The sequence below is a fragment of the Mixophyes fleayi genome, chromosome 1 (assembly GCF_038048845.1).
Source record: "Mixophyes fleayi isolate aMixFle1 chromosome 1, aMixFle1.hap1, whole genome shotgun sequence".
NCBI lineage: Eukaryota > Metazoa > Chordata > Amphibia > Anura > Limnodynastidae > Mixophyes > Mixophyes fleayi.
This window is the reverse complement of record NC_134402.1, coordinates 26,664,218-26,691,456: the sequence shown is the minus strand read 5'-3', so window position 1 is coordinate 26,691,456 and position 27,239 is coordinate 26,664,218. Positions and strand designations below refer to the sequence as shown.

The 27,239-nt window shown below is 38.6% G+C and overlaps 1 protein-coding gene across 1 annotated transcript; it reads right to left on the bottom strand.

The window, feature by feature from the left end:
* Positions 1 to 22,818, bottom strand: LOC142114468 (T-cell surface glycoprotein CD8 alpha chain-like). Its single transcript, XM_075194000.1, has 7 exons — positions 22,438 to 22,818; positions 21,558 to 21,676; positions 20,114 to 20,464; positions 17,385 to 17,483; positions 12,590 to 12,718; positions 5,525 to 5,558; positions 1 to 1,218 (listed from the first exon to the last, which is right to left on the bottom strand). The coding sequence occupies exons 1-7, from the start codon at positions 22,473 to 22,475 to the stop codon at positions 1,167 to 1,169; spliced, it is 822 nt and encodes a 273-aa protein (XP_075050101.1). The 5' UTR covers positions 22,476 to 22,818; the 3' UTR covers positions 1 to 1,166.
* Between the last annotated feature and the right edge of the window lie 4,421 nt (positions 22,819 to 27,239).

Here is a 27,239-nt window from a genome sequence, read left to right as displayed (position 1 = left end):
TTACCTGTTAATATTTATTTATTAATAAGAATAAAATGTTTTATACATGTGATACAATTACAACATAGGCATCATAATTATGTCATTGTTTTTTTTCTTGCAAACAACAAAAATGTTTCATATACAGGTGCGCAAACGTGACACAATTTCACGAAGCCACAGCAAGAAGCAGCTGTTGCTCATCTATCTGCAGATGACACAATGATACGTAATTGTCACACTGTGCTACTTTTTCTTACCCTGAAGTAAACGTCAAGCAACAATCGGGGACATTTATGAAAACTGTCTCAAAGTGCAAAGACAATGTAACCAGCAGCAACCAATCATATGTTAACTCTATAATGCAGAAAATGAAAGAATGTGATTGGTTGCTTAAAAATTGACAGCATCTGATTGGTTGCTGAAAAATGACAGAGGGCCTGATTCATTAAGGAAAGTAAAGCAAAAAAGATAAGTAGCTTTGCACCTTGGCAAAACCATGCTGCATTGAAGGGGGTGTACATTTAAAATGTGAGGACAAATTTATAGTTGGGGTAAGGCATGTTCTAGAATCTAGAACATCTTCAAAATTCAGAGTAAAAAAATCAAGTATTTGTGTGTTACATGAAAAAAACAGTCAGCATTTAACTTATGTGCAAAATAATATACTAATTTGCATTGTAACATGGTTTTGTGTAGGATCAAAGTTACTCTTTTTTTTTTGCTTTGCTCTGCTTAATGAATCAGGCACAGAATCTTTTTCCCTTTGTTTTCAGAAATGTTTCCAAAAAACCTATTATTTGAAATGGCAATGTGGACAACTGATAGTGGAACAGTTACAATAACAACTACATCTAGATAACTCTTTATATCTCTAAAATGTCAGGGGCCCTGAAATAGAGATTTTGCTATTTTGCACTATATGTACAAGGGAACAACAGTTATATCCATATATACGTCCCACACCCAAAATATTACACAGGAAAAATATGTTTCACTTTTCTAAAGCAAATTATACATGCTTAAAAATGGACTGCATGGATTACATTTCAATAAGGCAGCAAGATAAGCACTTACAAAATGCATAGTTATTCAGTATAAGTCTTGTTGTCAGTCCATTCTGTCACGTAAAGACACAGCAAATGTCTACTGAATGGGAGTGAGAAGAACTGGGTGCTTCATTTTTATTATCTAGGTTTCCTTGGGGCGATCATTTTACCATTGTTCTCATCCAAGGGCCTGGAAAACAAACAAATTCTTCATGTAGTCACTGATGGTTCATTTAGATGAGTATACAGCAAATCTCAAAGACACCTTGTGAGTTTTATATACTCTCACTGCTGAGTGTTCCCATGTTTGGGTACATTAAATGTAAGCCCTGGTGCTACCACTTCTTGGATCATTCCTAGGAGCGGAGTGACCACTTGGAAGCTATTGATCCGCGCAGCCACTTTGCCCAACCTATGATGAGGGTCACATGGGGTCGCAGATGGGGTCGGAGTACCATCCACCCCCACCATAATCTGCCACTGCCGAGCCCTGAAGTAAAGCCCTGGTCCTTTGTATGAACCCCACGCCCTCGCAGGGCCCCTGGATGTATCACAGGTGAGAGGAAGGCAGATGGAAGTGCTCTATAACCAGAATCGTGTAATTTAAAGGAATGCTGGATGGGGGGCCGCAATGGGTAACATTTATGAAGCTGATCCACAATTGAAATAATTCTGAGCACTTTTACATCAGAGCATTTTTAAGCAATGGCAGCATAGGACCTGCCTTGGAGTAAAGGGAGTGAAGTGATGATACTATTAGAAGGCGTTTAAGAGGAATGCTCATTGTGATCTATAAGGCCCATAAGTCAGGGGGTCCTCGCACCAACCCTGTGACTTATAGGCCCAACTTGCACCCAGTGTTGTACTGGCATTTGGACAGGGGGCCAGGGAAACCTGGACTGACTGGCCTAGGCTTATTCCAATGTATAGGATGCAGGCATCAGTATTTGGTCCTTTCTGGTGGCCGACTCGTCCCCAGGGACCAGCCAGAATATTCAATGCTGTCAACAACAGGAATCAGCCCCCTACGATGACTGGCCGAGATCTCTGTCAGTCTACAGAAGGATGTCTAGAATCTCAGAGAGGGTGTATAGTCAATCAGGCCAGGGGGGGGGGGGTCATCTGCTCCTCCTCCCTATTGTTCTCTCCCGTCCCTCTGTTCTTCCCTTTTATTCTTCCACTTCCTCCCCTTCCCTTTAAGTTTCTCACTCTTCCTTCCACACGGCTCAGCCCTCCTTACACCCTCCTTACATCCTTCATCCAACGGGACATCGCTCTCGATGTCCCGTTACTCTGATGACTAATGTAAGACTGTAGTATTTTAGGAGAACAGTTGAGGGGCTGGTTCTAAAGTGCTAAAGTAATATTAGGCAGATAGTTGGCTTGTACATGTCTCATTATGTGAATTTCCACCTGGACCCACGTTCCAGAAAAACTAGGTGCAGAGTGATTGTAACAGGGCTGTTGGGACAAGCAGAATGTGTGTGTACAGCTGTGTATGTGCAAAGCAGAAAATAGGCGCATCTGCATAAAAAGTGCGTAGTTTGCGGATCGTAAACACTGCTCTATTGTAATAAGAGGGTAAATAATATAATAGTAATAGTACAACATTGTATAAGCTTTCTTTAAACAAGTAAAAAAAAAAAGACTTCATGCTTCCAACATTGAGATATGAAGAAACGAAACAAAAACTTTTACAATGTGACCATTCATGATTTCGACATTTAGAGAACAGTAGTCCTGCTTCCCCTATTGCTTTTCTGTCCTGTGGTTAGGTTGTTTTACTACTTGTGGTGTCAGTTTAGAGTGTACTATAATTATATTATTGTCAAGTCCAGTGGTCAGGTCATGTTGGGGGTGTAGTGTCCTATGTCTGTATACAGTGTAATAGAAATGTATTATGATCATGTCCAGTGGTCAGGTCATGTTGGGGTGTAGTGTCCTATGTCTGTATACAGTGTAATAGAAATGTATTATGATCATGTCCAGTGGTCAGGTCATGTTGGGGTGTAGTGTCCTATGTCTGTATAGAGTGTAATAGAAATGTATTATGATCATGTCCAGTGATCAGGTCATGTTGGGGGTGTAGTGTTCTATGTCTGTATAGAGTGTAATAGAAATGTATAATGATCATGTTCAGTGGTCAGGTCATGTTGGAGGTGTAGTGTCCTATGTCTGTATAGAGTGTAATAGAATTGTATTATGATCATGTACAGTGGTCAGGTCATGTTGGGAGTGTAGTGACCTATGTCTGTATACAGTGTAATATAATTGTATTATGATCATGTCCAGTGATCAGGTCATGTTGGGGGTGTAGTGTCCTATGTCTGTATACAGTGTAATAGAAATGTATTATGATCATGTCCAGTGGTCAGGTCATGTTGGGGTGTAGTGTCCTATGTCTGTATAGAGTGTAATAGAAATGTATTATGATCATGTCCAGTGATCAGGTCATGTTGGGGGTGTAGTGTCCTATGTCTGTATACAGTGTAATAGAAATGTATTATGATCATGTCCAGTGGTCAGGTCATGTTGGGGTGTAGTGTCCTATGTCTGTATAGAGTGTAATAGAAATGTATTATGATCATGTCCAGTGATCAGGTCATGTTGGGGGTGTAGTGTTCTATGTCTGTATAGAGTGTAATAGAAATGTATAATGATCATGTTCAGTGGTCAGGTCATGTTGGAGGTGTAGTGTCCTATGTCTGTATAGAGTGTAATAGAATTGTATTATGATCATGTACAGTGGTCAGGTCATGTTGGGAGTGTAGTGACCTATGTCTGTATACAGTGTAATAGAATTGTATTATGATCATGTCCAGTGATCAGGTCAAGTTGGGGTGTAGTGTCCTATGTCTGTATAGAGTGTAATAGAATTGTATTATGATCATGTACAGTGGTCAGGTCATGTTGGGAGTGTAGTGACCTATGTCTGTATACAGTGTAATAGAATTGTATTATGATCATGTCCAGTGATCAGGTCATGTTGGGAGTGTAGTGTCCTATGTCTGTATAGAGTGTAATAGAAATGTATTATGATCATGTCCAGTGATCAGGTCATGTTGGGGGTGTAGTGTCCTATGTCTGTATAGAGTGTAATAGAATTGTATTATGATCATGTACAGTGGTCAGGTCATGTTGGGAGTGTAGTGACCTATGTCTGTATACAGTGTAATAGAATTGTATTATGATCATGTCCAGTGGACAAGGCCATGTTGTGGATGTAGTGTCATATATCTCTATATAGTGTAATAGAATTGTGTTATGATCATGTCCAGTGGTCAGGACATGTTGGAGGTGTAAGCTCGCTACCTAGGTGTAATCCTTCACTCACATCTATCCTTTGTTCCCCACATCAACTCTATATTTACATCATGCTGCATAAATCTAAAAAACATTTCCAGAATACGTACATATCTCACACAAGACACTGCAAAAACTTTAATTCATGCACTCATCATCTCCCATTTGGACTATTGTAATTCCCTCCTTACTGGTCTTCCCAAAATCAGACTTGAGACCCTACAATCTATTTTTCACGCAGCGGCTAGATTGATTTTCCTTGCAAATCGTTCTTCCTCTGCTGAGCCACTCTGTCAGTCTCTATATTGGTTGCCTGTTTTTCAAATAATCCAATATAAAATACTTCTACTAACATACAAGGCCGTCAACAAAATTGCACCAACATACATCTCTTTACTTGTCTCAAAATATCTCCCAAATCAACACCTCAGTTCTGAACAAGATTTGCGTCTCTCGTCTACCCTCATCACTTCCTCCCACTCTCGGTCACAGGACTTTTTTTGGGCTGCACCCACTTTATGGAATTCCCTCCCTCGCACCACAAGACTTTCCTCTAGTCTTCAAACTTTCAAGCGTTCTCTGAAAACCCACCTCTTCAGACAAGCTTATAATATTCCTCTACCACTCTCTTAATCTCCCTATTACCACCCTTTACACAGCTAACACAAGACACCAACCCTCTGACTAACATAGCTGTGTGACTGAGCATACAGCCCACTAAATACTGTGCAACCTTTGCATTATACCAGGACGAATATTCAATATGATGTAGCACTTACCCTTGTGTATCAAACCATTGTCCCATAGATTGTAAGCTTGCAAGCAGGACCCTCTTACCTCTCTGTATGTATGTATTACCCAGTATTGTTTTATTACTGTTTGTTCCCAATTGTAAAGCACTACGGAATCTGCTGGAGCTATATAAATAAATGTTGATGATGATGATGGTGTAGTGTCCTATGTCTGCATAGAGTGTAATAGATTTGTATTAGGATCAAGCCCAGTGGTCAGGTCATGTTGGGGGTGATGTGTCCTACGTCTCTATATATTAATCTATAACAATATTTGGCTATTGAGTCAGCTTTGATGCAGTGCCCCAAGATCTAACAGAGCACACGACTGTGTGTGGACCTGCCAATGAGCTGCTTAAAACACAAACTGAGATTTGCTAGCGGCATTATCCATGTACTCACTTATGTTTACACCTGCATCGCCGTCTTCTTGTTCCTAAAATATAAAAATCAGATCTACTTAAAATTCACACAGATAAAAATGCAAAGAGAACACACAAAATAAAGACCTCAAATGAGAATAGGTAACTTGTTACTTAGATGGCGTCTCCTGGAAATAGTTATATTGCTTACTGTCTCTCAGGAACCTTGGTTCTTAGAAACAATTTGATGAAATTACTGTGTTCTGTCTCCACTATGACACCCAGTCATCTCTATCTCACTGTAAGCTTTATAATTAGAGATGCTCAGGCTTGGTTCCTCGAGAACCGAACACACCCGAACTTAGGGGATCCGAGTACCGAGCCGAGCCGACCCGGTACTTTCGCGCACCCTCGGAATCGAAAATGAGGCAAAACGTCATCGTAACGTCATCGGATCTCGGATCTCGCGATTTTTGGATTCCTTTTTAAAATCCAACATAACGGTGGATGGGATCCATCTTGCACCATTTATCTTTTCTGCCACTGCTGTGTGCCAATGTGTCCTAGATGTGCTAGTAACAGCTGTGTGTTTGTGTCATTTCTCTGTCAAGCCAGGTCGCTGCAGTATTTGTCCGAAAGTGTATGAAAATAAGATTGCATCTGTGAGGTGGTCAAAATTGACTGCAAATGACTTGAAATTAGTGTTATTGAGGTTAATAATAATGTAGGAACAAAAAAAGAGCAAAAATTTGTGATTTTAGCATATTTTAGGATTTTTTCTAAAAAATCCAAAACCAAAACCAAAACACACGAGGGCGGTTTTTCCAAAGCCAAAACCAAAACAGGAAGCTAATCCAGATCCAAAACCAAAACCAGTTCACGGGTGTCAGTGAGCATCTCTTTTTATAATGTATGTGATTGCAATACAGTTTATAGTGCAACCGCGTGTAAGGGATTATAGTGACGCAGCAGGGGGAGAGGGAATACTGTCACATGGTCTCTAAGGATTTATCAGCTGGCAATCACCAGAAATAATTATTATACTTTCTAACATTTCCTGTATACTGCTCAGAATTCTAAACATTTTTTTTAATTATAATTTAAGAGACTACAACAACTAAAATAATATCTATGTAAAATCTATTAATTTAGAAGTATCTAAAAAACTATATAAACTCATGCATTCTAATGCTCTTATTGGCTACTGATTGCTCTAGGAATGTGGACATTCTACTGCTATAATTCGCATGTGGACTTTCTAACCAGAGCCGTAACGAGGCCGGTGCGGCCGGTGCCACCGACCTGGGCGCAGTCCCAAGGGGGCGCACCGACCTCTGTGTGAGCACTGAAAAAAAAATTGAAAAAAAAACCAGACCTCAGATTCAGACTGCCGGCCCCCCGGCGCATCCAAGATGGCGGATGGCACCCGGCTCCTCCTACTTTTTAACTCTGCCCTCTGTCCCTGCAGCATCAGAGGTCATGATGCTGCTGGGAGCAGAGGAGCAGAGAGTAAGACACCGTTCCACTGGCACTCTATTTACTGGCACCCCTCCCACATGGACAGCAGTAAACGTTTGGGGCCGAACTGGACTAGGGGCAGTAGGTGATAATATCAAATGCTCCCAACATTTTCTATTTGTCACCACATTTTACCTACACATTACATAATTCTAAAATGTATCAGAATTTCGGTTTTAGAACATAGAGGACAAAAGAGGGACAGGGATTAAAAACAGAGTTTTGTACCCAAAACCATTAGTGTGGTGAATGCTATTTCCATTTCAGTCATTTGAAAACGGTGCCGCAGTTTTGCTGGTCTTTAGTTTCTTCTGACCTATGTGCAAGAAAACCTCTCATTGCAAACATGACCAGCTCCCGTTGTTTGGGGTTAGCGGGCAACGCTGGGTGTGACTAGAAATAGGTGAGCAGCGCTGGTTGGTTATCTGAGTGAGAGTTAAAAAGGTGATTGTGGCAGCTGTGGCTTTAACTTTGTCATCTTCATCATCATCATCATCATTGTACAGAACATCTTGATGGATTTATTTTCAGGTATTTATTATTAGTTTAATGAAGCTAATTATTGTAGTATTGGACTTAATCAGAAAACCTGAGAAAATTGTACCCCTGCAGTTTTTTTTACACATGTTCCTCTTTCTTCACCTGTATGGGAGCACCCCCATATTCTGTATCTGAGAACTGCCCCCCAGAGCGTTTCCAGGATTGTGGGCCCAATTTGAAATGTTAAAATGTGCAAAAACATCACTTTAAAGTCCATCCTAATAGAACGTAAGGACCATGAACTTCATTAAGTTATTCAATTAACTTCTTGTGTTAGTAACATGTGTAAGTAACGTACATTTTAAGAATTTTATTCCAAACAAAGCTAAAAATGCAATTTTCTGCAAAATGTGCAACAAGAAGGATCATCATGAGACCCACTGAATGACCGGTCTGATGCCTATTGTCAGCTACCTCCAAAGACATGCAAAACTAAACCCGTCTGTGGGGGAGTGGGGGGGGGGGGGAATGTATGGAGCAGCCCTATAAACAGTAAAACACTCCCCTGCCCTGTACCCTAAATACTCCTTCTTTACCCTTTTACATTTCTGCAAAAATGAAGCAAAAATTTAAAGTACTGTGATTCTATGAATGCTCATTACATAAATATCCCTACAAAGCCAGAATGTGAAGAATGGGGAGGGAGGGGGTTTCAGTGCTGTCTAGCACTAGTAAAGCGCTAGCAACCCCCCCACAGGAGGTTGCCCACTCAGAAAATGACACTCCCACTTAGATGGGGGGCGCCGGTGCCCTGTCTCGCCCAGGGCACCAAAATGTCTAGTTACGGCACTGTTTCTAACCATGTGAAAATTCTAAAAGTCTGGCTATAGGTTGGTCTAGTCATGTGAATATCCTTATACTCTGGCTATTGGTTGCTGTGGCCCTGTGAACATTTTAATGGTTCAATTGTCTAAAAGCTAATGGTTGGTCTAGCACCATTAAGTTTTGTACACAAGGATATTAAAAAACAATTCTAGTTAAAATTAGAGAGAAAACTCTGTTCTCCGTATTAACAGAGTGTCCAAAGCCTGTTCTCAAAGCTCCCTAGTGTGTTGTATACTTAATGAACGCTACAATAGAACTCCATTATTTTCACTTGTTTTTGGACTATCCCCATTAAAGCATGCTTAGTATGATTTAAGAATGTACATTAAACAGACAAAAATATTACTACTAATGTTTTAGTTTTAGTTTTGTTGAGTTTTAGTTTAGTTGCTGGCTGCTGGTTGGCCCAACCCCTTCAAAGTCAGACACGGACATTGTTAAGAAAAAATGAATCTAATAAGTACCCAGGAAAACGTATATAAAATAGACAAGAATCCCACAAAAATATATATATATAAATTCCTGTCATCTTTCCTAATACGGTATGGGTCTTTTGTTTAATAGTAATATTCTGTAATTAATAGTTTACATTTGTTCTCTCTTTTTTTTGTTTGTTTATTTTTAAATAAATCAGCACGGTGGCTCAGTGGTTAGCACTTCTGCCTCACAGCGCTGGGGTCATGAGTTCGATTCTCAACCATGGCCTTATATGTGTGGAGTTTGTATGTACTCCCCGTATTTGCGTGGGTTTCCTCCGGGTGCTCCGGTTTCCTCCCACACTCACAAAAACATACTAGTAGGTTAATTGGCTGCTATTAAATTGCCCTTAGTCTCTCTCGGTTTGTGTATGTGTGTGTTACTGGATTTAGATTGTAAGCTCCAATGAGGCAGGGACTGATGTGACTGAGTTCTCTGTACAGCGCTACGGAATTAGTGGTGCTATATAAATAGATGATGATGATGATGATGATGATGAATCAGCCCCTGACTACATAGGCTTACTTTAAGTTTATGATAAATCACCGGGTTGGATGACACACCCTGTCATTACTGTACTAGTAGAATGAATCGTATTGCAGTTTCTTTATAATGAACACCCATTAACAACCAAGACTGTGAGTCATTCTGTGTACTTGACAATTCCTTTCTAAGATCATTTTAAAAGATCAGTATCTGATGTATTCATCACACTGTAGACCTCACATATCTGAAGATTGTGTTCTCTTTAATGTCACTAGACGAAACCTCATTTATCATCTTTTAACCCATCATAACTTTTAGAGGGACTCAGTGGAAAGCAGACAATAAACCTAAGCAGAACTCAAATAGGAGATCAGAATCTTACACAATCATGGTCCGAATATCATATTAAATAAACATGTCATTTCACATTGATTGCGTTCAACCGATCAAAAACACTTTTTTTAATTATACATTGATACAGCTGATGTATAAGGCTTACTACGCAAAGCTGAACTTAGATGCTGAAACTAATTGACCAACAGCCTTTCAGGGGACATAACGTACACAGTGGATATTCTAATTCTCTATTCTAATATTCGAAAATGAATTATTATTAGCTGAGCAAATCATGATCGTCAGACTTATGTACACCTTATTCTCGCCATGTACATTTGTTTTCACAGATGAATTTGTATTTTCACGGATATAGTACTTGACAACTCCTTTGTAAGATCATTTAAAGCTATGGTATTGTATCTTAAGAGCTCATCACACTGTAGATCTCTCATATCTGAAGATCTCTTTAATGTTGCCAGACAGGGGGTCTCAGTGAGAAGTAGATGTTGCAGAAGATAAAGAACTGGGTATAATTCACCACATTTAAGATGCACGTCTGTAACATTAACACAATTTCTCACTTCACCCCGGATATCTTTGATCTAGGATTTTAATATAGTTATCTAGTCAGATGTGCACCCACCAGAATATATACCTTACTTACCAACAATTGTACTGCTACTCCTGGGTTCTGTGCTATCATACCTATATGAGGCTATTGAGGCACTAGCCTAAGGGCAGCATGACCTAGGGAGCACCAACAAGATGGATTTGGGTTATTTATCCTATTCTTGTGGGCTATGCTAACTGCACATTAACCCAACCTAAATCAAGGACAAAGGATTGTGGAGTGGGGTATAAATTTTCAGGGTGCATTATCACAAAATTGTGTCATAGAATTTAGGAGTCATAAGAGAGGTTTCCTCCCACACTCCAAAAACATACTTGTAGGTTAATTGGCTGCTATCAAAATTGACCCTAGTCTCTCCCTCGCTGTCTGTCTGTCTCCCTCTCTGTCTGTCTTTGTGTGAGTGTGTGTCTATATTAGGGAATTTAGACTGTAAGCTCCAATGGGGCAGGGACTGATGTGAATGAGTTCTCTGTACAGCTCTGCGGAATTAGTGGCGCTATATAAATAAATGGTGATGATGATGATAAGAGAGACATTGTACGATGTTGAAAAGATGTGAAAAATATTTCCGTTGGCAATTTAAATATTCATCCAAGATTTACTTTATTATTTTTTGAATGTGCTCAAATTTGTTCATGATTATGATCATGATTTGTTCAGCTGATAATAATAATAATTTATTTTCAAATTATGTTTTGCAAACAAAAACTGTTTAGGTTAAAGAGAGGGTACTACTTTAAAATTAAATGCTGCCTTTAAAGGCTGCAGTTAAAATAGCTTCAGTATCCAAATTCCGCTCTGCATGTAATAAGCCATAGACATCAGATGTATCAGTACATAATATAAAATAGTGGTATTTCATCCGTTGTATCAACATTTGTATCAGTGCGAAATTACATAGAATTTGTTTCATTTGAATTTTTGACCTTGAATTTGAAATGACTCTCTGTAATCACACATTTACAGTCACTTATAAATTAATGAAGAGTTTGTTCATTTAACACTTGTCATATCTTTTAATACTTAGTAAATAATTAATTTGTATTTTTTATCGTTTGGTGAGCACAAAAATAATTTCTTTATAAAATCTTTGATACTCGACTTTATGTTATGTTTCATTCTAAATAGATGATTTTTCTTGTGTGGGTTTAAGTAAATAAGAGGCAAGCAGTTTTATACAAAATGTATTTACTCACCTGCGGGTTTGAAAAAGTAGAGATGTTGCCAATAGCAACCAAACAGATTCTAGTTATCATTTATTTAGTACATTCTACAAAATGACAGCTAGAATCTGATTGGTTGCTATAGCCAACATCTCCACGTATTCAAACCCACAGTTTAGAGTGAGAAGAATTAAGAACAAATAAATATATGTTACAAAATAAAATTGTACTCTTCAAGAACACCCATGTTAACCATTTGCTGCTGTTGTGTAAATTCAATTATACAAATATAATCATTATGAATGTAGTACACATAGTTAATTAACTAATTAGATACTAAAAGTGAATTGTTTAGAAGAACTTTTCACTCAATTGTAAATATATTATCAGATGATTCATTGATAATTGGAGACACATAAAAATGAAATAAAAACATACTTTACTAGAAAACAGTACTTCAAACTTATAAATGCGCAGATAATTTTGACAGCACAAACTGTTGAGCTGTCAGAGGTTTGTGTTATAGTGGATTCCACTGTTCAATATTATAATTAATATATTGAAAACATACCTGACTATGGTTAATTTTCTCAGATTGCACAATATCAGTCAAAAAAATATCTCTTTTTTTAAAAAAACTAACAAATCATGTAGCGTTAATACAAATTATTTATACAGTACAATACACTGAATTTATTTACCAAATAATAATAATGATAACAGGGGTGCAATGTATTTGTATGGGCAATGCTATTTTACCAGTGCTTTAAATGTTCTCTATCCCCGTTGTTGCTGCATTGACTAAACACTAATATTGTGCCCTCATTTGGATAACTCTACGTTAAATGTATTGTTGTGTGTGGAATTTTGCATAACATATTTAATTCAATGAATGGTTTCAAAATGTTTGTCTATGACACAAAATCTACTGCATTATTTTGTATACTTGTATAAGGCCTCCCACACATGGGGTATTTTCAGTCATCTATGGTGCGTTTGAGTGTACATGTGTACATCTGTAGAGGGGTATTGACTTTGACCAATGGACCGAGGCAATGCTACAGGCGGAATCGGTATTTCCCTAGTGCTGGTTGGATTCATAGATCAATATAAAAGTATAATATCTTACGGAAGCAGAGCATTATGGAAGTGACCAGCAGGCAGAACAGAAGGAGGCTGCATAGTCCTATCAGAGGGGCCCAGACGTACGGATCACAGGTCAAACCGAAGATTTCCCACTCTTTAGGAGGAGGCGTGACTAGGAGAGAACAATAATTAGTGTATGACCATTAGGAGCCAATTGCAAACATTTCACTGCACCTTGTTAAACATATTTCACACTACAGACAGGAAATCAAGTGCATATGTTCACCGTGTCGTGGAGGTTGCTTGCCTTCAATTTCCTCCAAGAAGCTTCAATGAAACATGGATGTAGATAGAAACATGTTGGTGATATGAGCAAGTTTGGATCATAAATTTAATTTTAGTAGAAAAGCATTTAACACACATATTTTGTTGCTGTTTTTACTGCAGTTGGTACTTGACTTTCAATTGAGCTGTGAATTTTCTAAAGCTCTGATGGGCAACAGGTTGGTCTAACCCCATGAATATTCTTATGGTTAATTGTGTCAATCTTCTTTGCTGTACAGTCAGGCCAGTACGATTGTTGGTTGGGTTCAGGTTACAGTTAATCTTTTTAGTCACTGTTATTTTTAACTTTATTGTCTTTGTGTATTGTGCTGCATACTGCAAATGCCAATCTGATTAGCTACAATTTAATCTACCCCTGCAAATGCATTCAAGCTCTGATTGGCTACAGGTTGATCTAGCCCTGCAGATGTTTTGACACTCTGATTGGCTGCAGGTTGGTCTAGACCTGCAAAATTTCCAACACTCTGATTGGCTTTGGGTTGGTCAAGCCCTGAGAATGCTTAAATGCTCTGATTGGCTACAAGTTGGTGTAGTCCGGTGAATGGTGTAATTCTCGGTTTGGCTAAAGGTTGGTTTAACCCTGTTCATTTTCTAATGCTCTGACTGTTTATAGGTTGGTTTAGTCCTATAAATGGTAGAATGTTCTGATTGGTCCAGCTTGGTATAGCTCTGTGAATGTTATAATGTGCTGATAAACTATGAGATATACCTGTGAATGTTCTACTGAGCTACAGGATTGGTGGCTCTGTGGATATTCTAGTGTACTGATTGGCTCTAGCTCCACTCTCTTCATCACTACTGACACACAAACAAGGAAACAACAGTGAAACACAATACAATAGGCACTGATACATGAGTATAATGCATAATACCTCTTCTGCTGAATGAAAAGGATGATTTGCCTAAAGCGAGATGCATAAATTCTGGCCAGATAATTTGAATGTCTTTATTTTGTGTGCAGGTGTCAGTCAGTAAACGATTCATTTTCATTATCCATGATAAATAGAAGTTATTCAGGAAATCACTGTTACATACCCCCCAGGTATGAACAGATAAAGGCTTGTTGTATAGAGTTCCTACTAGTCACTGAGGTCATTTAGTCCATGATCAGCATCGCTCCTCTGATCGTTTATAGATGTCTAATTGTAATCATTACAACCAACCTATCACTGGTAAATAGCTCCAATATCTCAGATCTTATTTACTTTACTACTTATTATTTCCTGGATTTTGAAAATATCCCTGAATATTGAATTTAGTTCAGGAGAAATGTCTTACTGTTACTGTGCTAGTTTAAACCTGACTTTGTAAACGGTTCCTATGATGACAGTGGACAGAATGTTTTATACCTCAAGTGAATATTTACTTGCGAAGTGAAGCTGAGAGACAGAGCATAGCAGAGAGTTGGGGATGAATATAGAGGAAAGTGGCTATGTTACTGCAGTGTAGCTGTATGGCTGTAACCATTTAAATCGCCATCCACACACGTACAAATATTCTAAGACTAATCCTCTACATGACTAGCCAAACAGATATGGCACCATTGGAAGAACCCGAGGCGCGGGCCTGAAGACTTTATATTCCCCAGGCTACCAAGCTGCAAGCCTGGGTAGTGCCATGACTCCAGCGCCGGTGCTAGGGTCCTTGGCGCCCTAGGCACAGTGTGAAAATCGCCGCCCCCCCTTTAAAAATCACCGCCCCCCCTTTAAAAATCGCCGCTGCGCTTCCCTCCCCTCAGCTGCCCTCCCCATGTCTTTCTTTAACTTACCTGCATGAAGCTGCTCCTCTCTGCTCTGTTTTCTCCCCTCCACTCACAGACACTGTCGGGTCGTGATGATGACATCATCACGGCCTGTCACTGTCAGTGAGCGGAGGGGAGAAGACAGAGCAGAGAGGAGCAGCTTCATGCAGGTAAGATTCAATAGCCCCTTCCCTCCTCTCCTCCCCGTGGATTTCCGTTTTTTTTTAATTAATTTAATTTCGAGGCGCCCTGCAGAGCCCGGCGCCCTAGGCAATTGCCTAACCTTGCCTAATGGGAGCGCCGGGCCTGCATGACTCACAAACTTGGTCAGCTGAATAGAGACTTTGTGGTTCAGTCTACCACGTGTAACACAACATGGTCAATGCATAATATTTCTACCACTTTGGTGGGATGTAAAATGTACAACCCGATTTGCGAGGGGACGTGGCCTAGACCAACTATAAAATTCAGTGTAACAGTGGAGCTGACCAGTATGTATGTGCAGCATGGAAAATCATACTGGATCTGCCCTGCATTCAACAGCATTTTGCATGGCAGCGTTATTTGCTTGTCTGCTGATTCTGCACCCGGGCAAATTTTGCACCTATCTCAGCCCCTATCAGCCCCTAAGTAATTATTGTTTGCAGCCTTGTGAAAAGTGATAATTTGTCAACAATGATGGAGAGAGAAATAGCAGCACAAATAATAGCTGTCGACCCAGCAGTAAAACTGTACAGACTGAGGCTTTGTGTGGAAGATCACATCCTCATAAAATAACAAGCCGCTAAATACTTCTAAATGTTATGTTTTAACATACATTTCAATGATACCTTTTTGAGGATAGTCTCCCTTTAATACATAAAAAGGTATATTAGTAAATGTCATGAACATCTATGCTAGAAAATAAAAAATGTATTTAGGACGGAGGTACAACTAGAAATTATTCTGAACCGTAACAAAATTGTGAAGGGATTTACAACCATCTGAAACACCACCCAGCTCAGTTCCAACATCTAACTCAATCTGATCTCTTCCATCCTAAAGCATTGTATGTATTACTGAACAGCATTGTAGCACGGACAATTAGGATACACAACTAACGGGTTGCATGCATGGCACAAGGCCATAACTCCAAGCACACTGCTTCGGGTACATGCTTTGCTTTTTAAACCAGCTCGTTTTCCTTGGTCCAGCTCAAACTAACACCTGCAGCTCATATCATAAAGAACCATTAGTGACAAATGTAACACAAGAAGTATTTTGATATGCGGTCTACACAGGATTTTCCATCATACGTCAATACCCTCTGCAGCAACACAAGACCACACAGTAGTTTCAGCTTTACTTGTTAGACTGTTAGTTTGCTGGTCTATATGTTTGTATCCATGTACGTAGATGTTCATTATCAGCAACTGACCATGCACGACAATACAGTATATTATATAAGCTGACAGCAAGATCTATTTTGTGTATTGTCCACTGCGTGGAACATGTAATTTGTGAAAGCTTTTAGTGCATTAACCTTCCAATGATATATACAGTCTATTTTTATCTTGTATCTGTATATACAGAAATATGTGCGGATATTTGACATATTATCAATTTCTGTAATTTAATCATGAACAGATTAATTTATGATTGCTGGTTAATAAATGTACCTAAAGAATTGCACAATTTTACAATGTGGATCTTTTCATCGAATACTTAAAATAGTTCGCCAATGTGGACATAATTTACTTTAGAATTAAATGTGATATGTTCACATGTTCTGTATATATCCATATATAAGGCACAGGACTAGTTAGATACAGTCCTCATATGTGTGTATGTAATGACTCCTTAAGAGGCTGAAAATGCTGAACCCCACCGTCACCTTGTAAGCTTATATTAGCAGTTTAGAAAATCCCAGCACAAAAAGCTTTTCTCGCCATAATGACCCCTGGCATCCGACAGATAACAGAAGAGTGTGGGTGGATCCATTTGCACACAATGGGCCTGATTCATTAAGGAAAATAAAGCAAAACAAATGAGTAACTTTGCACCTTGGCAAAACCAAGTTGCATTGGGGGGGGAGCTAAATTTAAAATAAGGGCACAGATTTCTAGTTGGGGTAGGGCATGTCCTAGATCAGCTTTAAATGTCAGTGTAAAAATAAAGCTATCATGTATTTATGTGCTAGATGAAAAAACAGCTAGTAGTTAACTTATATGCAAAATAATACACTAGTTTGCACTCCTTGCACTGTGACATGGTTTTGTCCAGGAGAAACATACAATTTTTTTTCCTTAATGAATCAGGCCCAATGTCATCCCCATGAAGAGGACGTGTTCTGTAATTTCAGTGTTTTCGGGTACCATTAGATGCACTCGAACCAATACTGCAAATTATGTAAAGACAAGCATTTGGAGACTATTATATATTTCATTCTAAGTATAAAATTGTCCAAAAGAATGGAATATTCCATTAAAACTATGACAGTTGGGGGTAGTTTGGAAAGAAAAAAGTCCCTCTTCGATCTTAGATTACATAAATATATGGCCATTTCAGCAGTAAAGGACAAGCAATGGTAAAGCAGCCAATATGAACTTGTTTGCCCATTTATAGTGGGATGCGCATTATTTGTTACACCAACATTGGAAGAAGACAAACAATCAATGTTTGAATGTAGTGAATTAGGGTGTATGAACCACACACTACCATACATGTTATAAAAGTAGATTTTCTACGATACTATTAAACACTTTGCAAATACCTGGTTTTGGAAGGGAGCAGCCACACGCATCTTTTGTCCTCATCTTTGTGGAAACTTCTGGAGTAGGTGCTTTTGTTGTAGTTGCTCTAGTAGTTGTCACTTGCAAAATAAAGGAAAAAACAAAAACAAGACTTTCATGAATATATATTGAAAACATTAATGGAAATAAAAATAAACACAGATCCTGGATAACGTTGAGGATGGCAGTAATTAGTTGGTGAGCATTATTTAGGGCTTTGCTGTTAGATTTCGTAGATGCAGAAACACCTGAAACTCACGATTAGAGATAAGCGAATTTTTCGAAATTGTTGTACGAGAATATTCACCTTGTTCTGCAATTCAGGGAATTTCACGCATTTCTCCGCTGGAACTTGGCCTTCAGTGTTACATGCAGAATTCAGAATTCCACTTATATTATTTTTGTTCTATTAAGAATTCAAACCACACAACACAGCAGAATGAATGGAAACCATTATCCAAACTTTAGACTCTAGATTCCACTAAATAAGAAAGTACAGTTACAGTGTGGGTGGCATTCAGGATTTACAGATACAGTCTGGAATGGCATAGCGGAAGCGGAACACACAGATTATACCGTCGGAACTTTGCACCTTTTAAAATTAACCTGCTCCTCTGCAAAATTCTATTTGCATGACGTTCTGCCGCAACGTTGCTCATCACAAACTTAACCTACTGTATAAATTCCTGTTATTATCATTATCTTTTACTTATAAGGAGCTTCAAGAGTTCAACCTATGATTATTTAGCACACACTCCATTGGCGGTTTCCTATAATAGTATAACATTATATATGTACAATATAACAAAACGTGTGTGTACATTATTTTGCTTGACTAGTTTTTGATAAGTAGTGATCTGAAAAATGATACATGCTACAGTGGGACAAAGACGGAGCACTTGGATTAAGTAGAATCTAGGCAAGTTTATCATTAACATTCCATGGACATCGCTAGTATGGATTCTTTGGAGGTGGGCTTGGAGCCAGGTGACATCCAGTGCTAATAATTTGACATTCGTGCTTTCTAGAATGAGAGCATGACGACACCCAGGAACTGATGAGGACTAGGACTGGACTATTCAAAATGTGGGTTACAGCACATTTGCAAAATCTTGATAAATAAGTTTCCACGTTTTTATCTCATGCACTGTACACGGCTTGTGTCCCACGGTCACCTCTGGGGCCACATCCGGTCCTTTAGTAATTGACAGTGGTCTCAGAGGATGTGAGAGTGATAGCAGAAGACTATAAGGTCAGAGAGTGCGGAAGATGTTAGCAACTTCTGCTGTGACGTGAGTCAGGAGCGCTGGGGATCTATCACTAGGGCACTGCGATGGGCACTGTCGGGATGCATTTTGATTTAGTTGTCGAATTATCAAATACCATCATGTGATTGTTGACTCTGTCGGAATGTGGCTGTTTAAATACAATTTCAACCAATTATGATATTTTGTCAGACAATTGAAACGGATTACATTGAGTGGCCAATTCAATTTGGCCGCATTATTCTATGTATAATGCAGCCTGCCCACTATTGCCTCTAGAAAAGGTGCGCAGTATTACCATTAGTACGGTAATTTTATTGCTGATTTTTGCTCGCACCTGTAGGGGCCGCAAGTAAAAATCTGGGTAAAAATGACAGTATTAAAGGTAATAGCACTAGCGCCGCGTTAATTGAATCGGCCCCTTAGATTGAATTGGATTGAAATAATAACATGCATTACAACAATGACATTTTAATGAGCTGACAATTTAATTTTACATTTTACGCCCCCCAATTTACGTTACAACTAAAAAGCTATAAAGTTCAATGTCCTGAAAATAGAACCCATTCTATTTTTTGTAATTTAGCTTTCATTTAAATGTTAGCAAGGGGGGAACTGTGTCATAGAGCACAACGTTCCTTGTCACTGTTCTACTTTAGCTCAGTTTTAAGTATGATTTACCCACAAGAAAGGCACTGTGGGCAAACGGACCTTTGCGAAAATAGCGTTGACATATAGTGCGACCATATGGAGGATTCCCAAAATAATGCAACAGTCACTGCTGTAGAGTGATCAGGTGACAGGAACCTGTAATGGAAATTACAATGGACATGGGAACACAATGGTTAACCTCTATATTGTCTTTTAGCTGCAAAATAATTGCAGATATTTTTTTTTTTTTATGTATATGCCTGGTATTGCCCCAAAAATTTAACTGCGCTGTTAACAATGGTCACACATCTATAGTTCTGCATTATTCATTGGTTTCTTATAAAGTACAAATTTGAATATGCAAAACATGGCAGTTCTTGTTGCATATTTCTGAATATATCTTGCAAATCTAATATTTGCTTCTTTGTAATTCATTTCAGCTATTGAGACTGAGCTAAAGTAAGAGCAGCATTCACTGATTGTAGACAAATTATTGCTCATAGTGCTCAAATGTGTTAATCGAAAAATTATTTTATTGGCCCAAAATAGTAAAGAATTTCAGAAACTGAACATTGTGTTATTCACTCAAAAGTCTACTAAATATTCTCTGCATAGGGTTCCATAATCTGTAAGCACCATATAAAAAACTGTTAAAGAATAAGTCTAGGTCCAAGTTATTACCCCTTCCCCTAACGTTCTCTTTGAAGACAATGGAGAGCCCATCATCATCATCATCATCATCATCTATTTATATAGCGCCCATATAAATATCATTACGTGTTTTCCATGTTTACCTTCAGGGTAGAAGAGTGAGAAACCCGGGCTGATATAAAGCACCGAGTTTTTATTTATCATACAGTAATACGTTCCTTGGTCCATCTGGCCAAATGATTTAATGGTCAAGGTGTAGGCAGATCCAGTTTTGTCTGGTGAGAATTGTCTATTGTGATTTGGATCACTATACGTTGTCTTCTTCGTGGTACTGAGGAACACAATTGATTCTGGATTCTTAGAGTCTTTCTTTTGACGGAACCAGAAGACTCCAAAGTCCATGGATTCTCCCATATCAGGATTACATTCCAACCTCACTTCCCCTGAAAAGCCGGTCTGCACCGATGGGCCTCGTAGCTTCAGCTGGTGAGAGCCTAAAATAGATGTAACAAAGATTTCACAGATAAATGTGAGCAATCCATAAATAGCTGTATGTATTTACTTACATGTTATGTTTCAATAATTCCTGTTTCGTGTTATATATCTGAAGTTTGTATTTGTACTTAGGCAGTCTATTTTATACTATAATAATATCACACTTATGGAATGACTGTGTGGCTCGCCATTGTGGAACTACAAGTCCCAGCCTATGCCCCTATCCATAACTGGCAGAGATTCAGATTCATCATTATACTTAGTGAATTTCTTAAATGCAGTGCTCTGTTCAAGTGAAAAAGACATTTTTAACATGAGGCTTTTTTTCATTTTTTTATATTTTGCATTACTTATTTACTTCCTAAGTGGCTTATTTTAAATTCCCAAATCACTTTAGTTTATTTACCATCATGTTTTATGGCTAGCTATAACACTTAAAACCTCTTAACAGTGAAAGCGATAGAGATTGTAAAAAGAAGTGAATAAACAGCGTAAGATCAGTTTTCAAAACCCTAACCCAAGTAATATCTTAATACACTTTAATAAAAGCGGAGATAAAGAGAAAAATAATTTTATAATACACATTATCTAAGCAAGTGTATGTTTTATTGCATTAAATTTCAATGTAATCAATGGGCAAAATGTATCTCTAAATCATATCACACTTTTATAAATAGGACTCTATATATTTGTGCTGTATCTCTTTCCTTTATGTAGAAATTAAGTGTCTGTCATAGTTTCTGAGATACATATCAACCCATAAACCCAATTTTTTTTAATTTAGAAATAACTTACTGTGTCTGGGATGTGGGGAATATAGCTATAGAAATAATATATATCTTTTAGAGATATACCGGTACTCCAATCATATAATATAAAGAGTGTCTGACAAGACCAACAATAAAATTACACCAAAGTATATTTAAAAATTCTTAACACTAAAACTTCTAAATATTCCAGGCTAAGTATATTATTTAAGGGTTACCAATCTCTATGCTGTCATCATGCAGCACAAGGACAACAGATGGGTTAAACAAACTGAATTTCTGTCCTACAGAACACACTGGGAAATATATTTTAAAAGTGACTTACATGAGATGAGGCAGAGGAAAATTAGCAGAGAGTTGATCGTAGCCATACTGTGACACACCATTACTCTGCTGTAGTCCCAAGTCAGTGCTGTTGTAAGAAATGATTTGAGCTCCTGAGATCTTCACAGCAGAAAGGATATGATGTCAGTCACACACAGTGCTAATCATATAAAAAATATCAAAAAGTCTAAAACAGCAATGCATGCAACCCTTCATCTTGTACTATAGCAGTGATTAGAATGGTTTTCAAAGAGGAAGTTGTTGCTGTATTTGTATTTATTTTTAATACAGGTACTGAAATTGGTTAAGGCATTCACCTATGAGTACAAACACAACCTCAAATTTCCTCTTTTGCTGAGAATTCCTGCAGAACATTGCTCTGTTCCAACCAACAGTTTGCAGATTTATATGGATATCAGTGATAAAGAATATAGAAAGGTGCGCCAAGCAATATATAATACAAAAATAGTGGTGGGATACTTGTATGACTTCTGAAATAATTTATTATCACATTAAAAATATACAAATAAACTGCAAAACAAAATCAATATAAATAATTGAATTAATGTCAAAAAGACACTATATATCAAAATGGACCACCGAGGAAAAAAATATTGTCAAATAACCAATAAATACATGTATAACTCTACTATAAGAACACAAATTGTGATAGTAGATAAAACTCAAAGTGGGTGACCAGTCCACTAAGTGTACAAAATTTGCATTTGCTGTGTGTGATAGTCAATAAAGGAAATCCTGTTTGGTTGAAATGGGATAGAAAATATGCTTCTCATATAATTGACTCATTCTATAGTTGAAAATATAGTTTGATCTCACCAAATATGAGTGGTGTCTGTCAAGGAGAAAAGGTTTTGCTTTACCTGATGTCTGCAAAGCAAAAAGTGAGACCCACGATCATGAACACTTAATGGTGAGCACATTATGAATGAAGTGAGGACCTGAGAAAAAAATCCAATCCTAAGCAGATCCAATGGTGTATTGTGCCAATGGTGGATATAGAAAGATCGACGCGTTTCGTCAGTAATGCCTCTGATTTTTTTTTTTTTATATGGATATCAGGGTTGACAATCCTGGCTAAAGATATTGAAGGTATATTATATGTAATAATATACCCGGTGGTCTGTGTTAAAATCGGAATGACTCCAAACTTCATTAATTATGACCTGAGAAAGGCCCTTTAAGTTCTCTAAGACCACCACCGCTAAATAAAATTCAGCGTTAAAGAAAAGCCAGTCAGGCTATTATTCTAGTCTGTCCCTCCTCCCTGATGGTCTGCATCCCTCTTCTTTCCTCTCCACCCTCCCTTCCTTGCTCCCTTCCTGTTTTTCATGTTTCTCACTTCCCCCTAATCCCTTCTGCCCCCCTTGTCTCCACTTCTGCTCCTCCCTTTACTCCACATGATGTAGCCTCCCTCCATCTTTCAGCGTACATGGAGCTGGTGCCCACTCACCACGTGTGCAGAGATTGCACAGGATGCAGACAGAGGAGTCTGCATCCCACATTAAAAATCAGATGAATGTGATGGTTGGGGGTTTTATTAATGTACTGCAGTGATAAGTATTAATTTAATGTAATGGGGGCTATTAATGTAATGTGGAGAGTATCAATGTAATATAGTAGTGTTATAGTGGGGGCTGGGGAACAATTAATGTAACATGTGTTTTATTCATATGTTGTTGGGGCTAATAATGCAATAAAAGGAGTAAGAAAAAAAGAAAAGTATATATTGAGGCACTCCGGGATGTTGGGAAATGTATTCAAATAATAAATTGTATTGATATGTTTTTAAAAAATATTGTTTTTTCATACAACTAGCGAAAATAAAAAACAAAAAGTGAAAATATTGTGATATGTCAAATAAAATGCTGTGATCTAAGTTAAATATTATTCCACAATATCAATAGAGGCAGATAATAATTAAATTACACAAATGAAGGTGTTTATGAAGTAATAATAGTTGTGAGATTACAGAGCATTTGCAGGTGGGACTCTTCTTTATTTCACATATCACAATATTTTCACTTTTTGTTTTTTATTTTCGCTAGTTGTATGAAAAAGCAATATTTTTAATACATATCAATAACATTTATTATTTTAATACATTTCTCAACATCCCGGAGTGCCTCAATATATACTTTTCTTTTTTCCTTACTCCTTTTCTTGGACTAGATTTAGTAACTGGGTGAACCCTCCAGTGATATCAATTATATATATAACATTTTGGACAAAACTGTATCGTCAGTAATATAGGGGATGTGTTATAGATAAAATCTATTAATTTATTAACTTGATGCGGTTACTTCTTTACAATCATTGCTAATAATACAATGTAGACTTTGTGTAAAATGTGACACATTTACCCTTCCGACCCTCCCCTTGTCACATATGCTATATGCTTCCACATTCTTCTCACCTTGTAACATATGAACCCCCCCCCCCCACTTCACTCCAATTCAGGGCCATCTTAACAATGGGGCCCCTGTATATATATATATATATATATATATATATATATACATATATATCACCTTTTTGATGACGTCCTCACGCCCGACATTCACTGCGAGCGGAAGAGGGGACCAGGGAGGGAGCCGGATCACCACGAAAAGTACGTTTTTTTTTTTAGGATATTTTATTTTTATCCTGCCTTGGGTCCCCTTGCCCTTTGGGTCCCCAGGCACATGCCCATCGTGCCCAGTCGGAAAGACGGCACTGCGCCTATTGTCACATGTGATATGTGACAATAGGAAAGGGGTCATAGGTTACAATGGGATGGATATATGGGTGTAACAAGTGGAGATAAGAGGGGCATAAAGGGACCCAGGACCATGCAAGACCATACATATCAAACATATATATTATGCACTACACACTGGCAGTGTGTGTGACATACATTATAAGGAATCTTGGACATGTAGCTGAGACACTCATGATGGGTGAGTACCCATGGGGTAAGTACAGCTCAGGGCACCAGATCTTTACCCACCTCTGACCTATATATACAGGAATACAGAATAGCTCGACTTTCTTTGACTCATCAAAGAGCAGAGCATCAAAAGGAGTCAACCTTAAGGAAGAAAGGATGAGAGGTATCGAACTGTCTGAGTATGGTCCTATTTTAAGTGATTAAAAGCTTGAGACGCTTCGGAAGACCAATATTTGGGAATAGCAGGCGTCTGTGTTAAAGCCAAGATGGAAGCAACCTATAAGGAATAGTCCTTAATGATGTGATGTTAATAATAGATGAACTCCAAAACCACCTTAAGACCAGTTGGTTGAGGCCAATCCCTGCTGGCTGAGTTTATTTGGATCCATTTGGAGGCTGGAGAGAATGATAATATACCCAAGGAAAGGCAGGCAGTCTTGTTCTAAGACACACTTCTACAGCTTGCAGTATAGATGGTGCCTTGTGAAATGAGTTAGAACCCCCCCTGGACATGTTTTCTATGAGACTCAATATCCTTAGAAGACATCAGAATGGTATTCATGTATACCTCAATGAAGCAATAAAGTATGTCATGTGAAAAATCCTGTTGACAATGTTTTGAAAAAGAGTGGGGACATTGTGCAAACCAAATGGCATCACTAGATGTTCATAATGCCCATCTCTGGTGTTAAACGCCATCTGCTAAATGAAGGCGTAGCCAAGGAGTGCCCAAAGCAATAGGATTAATGGTCTTGGGGATAACGTACAAAGAAATGGACTCCCTGTGTAAAACTCCCACATGCAGAAGAAGAGAAAAGGTCCTCCAGAAGATAGTACCATCAGTAATTTTTTTATAATTGATAGTCATGAGAGAAATAGGTTGAAGAAGATCCTGGTTAGGAATGTCCAATTTGGACTTCACAGAAGAACTGTTGACATTCCCAGCTGCCCTGGAATCTATCAAAGCAGGCAATTGAATAGATCCCTCAGAAGTGTAGATGATATTTAATGTGGGGAAGCTCTGGGTGAGACTAGTAGAGTGAGAGTAGTCAGAAAAATGTAGCATGGCCTCTCCGGTACCAGCTAGGATTTGGTGTTTCCTGATCTTTTTGTGCAACCTCTGAAGTGGTCTGGTGTGGCACAATCACAAGTTGTTCTTAAACCTCTCTTCTTTTGCTCCTTAGGAGACAACTTGGAGAGGCTGAGCTGCAATACTTGGAGGAAGTACCAGCATTTGGAAACAAAGTGACAGTCTAATGTTGGAACAGCATTATTGCCCTTTATCATGAGCGATGTTCTCCAAGACGGATATCCACTTTGTTGCACAGGGTGGTAAAATTGTTCAAGAAAGATGGAAGCTCTTGAGAAGTTAATTCTTGATCCTATCAGACAGATCCTGACAAAAAGTAGCAATCAAGGCTTTGTTGTTCCACTGAATATCTGAAGTCCGGATTTGGACCACGTATTGGCCAAATGCTCAGGAGCCTTGGCAGAGCTGCAAGATACCAGAAGCAGCAGAAGATACCGAACTGGACTTGTCAAAGATCTTCCGAGAATGCGGAGCAGTTGTGTAGGAAAAGATCATTAAATCTTCACAAAGGCAAGGCCCAGACTAAGGCTTGACAGAGAGTAACAAATTTACAAATAACACTTTAATCTTTTCTGAGGAGATGTTCTCAGGCAATAACTCAAAATGAATAGAACATAGGTATAAGAACCCCCTGCAAGGTTTGGGATCCCCATTATACTTAGAAAGATTAGGACTACTGACCTATGAAGATGTAGACATCACCTCTAGTGGTGAAGTTAAAGGGAGCCTGTCCACCCAAAGGATGCTGAAGTGCATCAAGGTGGCGAGAAAGACCCTTGGGACATTGAATTAATTGGTCCTGGTTATCTTCTTGATTCTCTATGCGGCGCACTAGGTGCTGCACTAGATTTCGAGTAGATGGAGAACCAGTGGAATCCAGTTTCATAGTATTCTGTCACAGTGAAATAACACTTTCGGCTGGTGACGGCTCTGGCGAGATGGTTGCCTGGCAACAGCAACTGGCATTCTATAGCCTATAGGACTCGGCAGGCACCGTCTCGATTACAGCTGGTTGCCAGATAATGCAACCAACTTCCTTGTCTTATACTGCTGGCATCTAGCCAATCTGTCCTCATTGGCCCTTAGGGAAATAAATACCACTTCCTGTCTATCACCTGTATTGGTGATAGTTTCTGCTAGAGCTAGTGTGCTGTTTGAAATTTTGACCTGATTTGACTTTTTGCTGAGACCCAGATTGTGCCTTGAATTTTGCTGTTTTCCCCTGTCCCTGACCATTGCCTCTCTCTGGATCTGCTATTAACCTCTTCCTGCCCTTACCTTGGCCTATTAATTATATTTTGCCAAACATATTGAGATCCTTGGAAAGGGGGCTGCTATAGGTGTAGACCCAGTGAAGCGATTCTAATGGTTTATGAACCCTTCCAATATAGCCTATAACACAGAGTAAGAAGATAGTAGATTCCTAATTGCCAGCCAAAGTTAGTGCTGGCAGAAAAGAGGCACAGAGTTTAACGGATGCCCAATATTCACCAGGGACCACCTCAAGGGGTTTGGAATTTGCTGCTGGGTGATCAACTGATCATGACTCTCTAAACTGCCCACTTGCATGACAAAATGGTGACTGCAGGATGCCTGGTACCAAATCAGTATGTTGAAGATGAGTCAAGGGAGCCGATGTCTTGTAT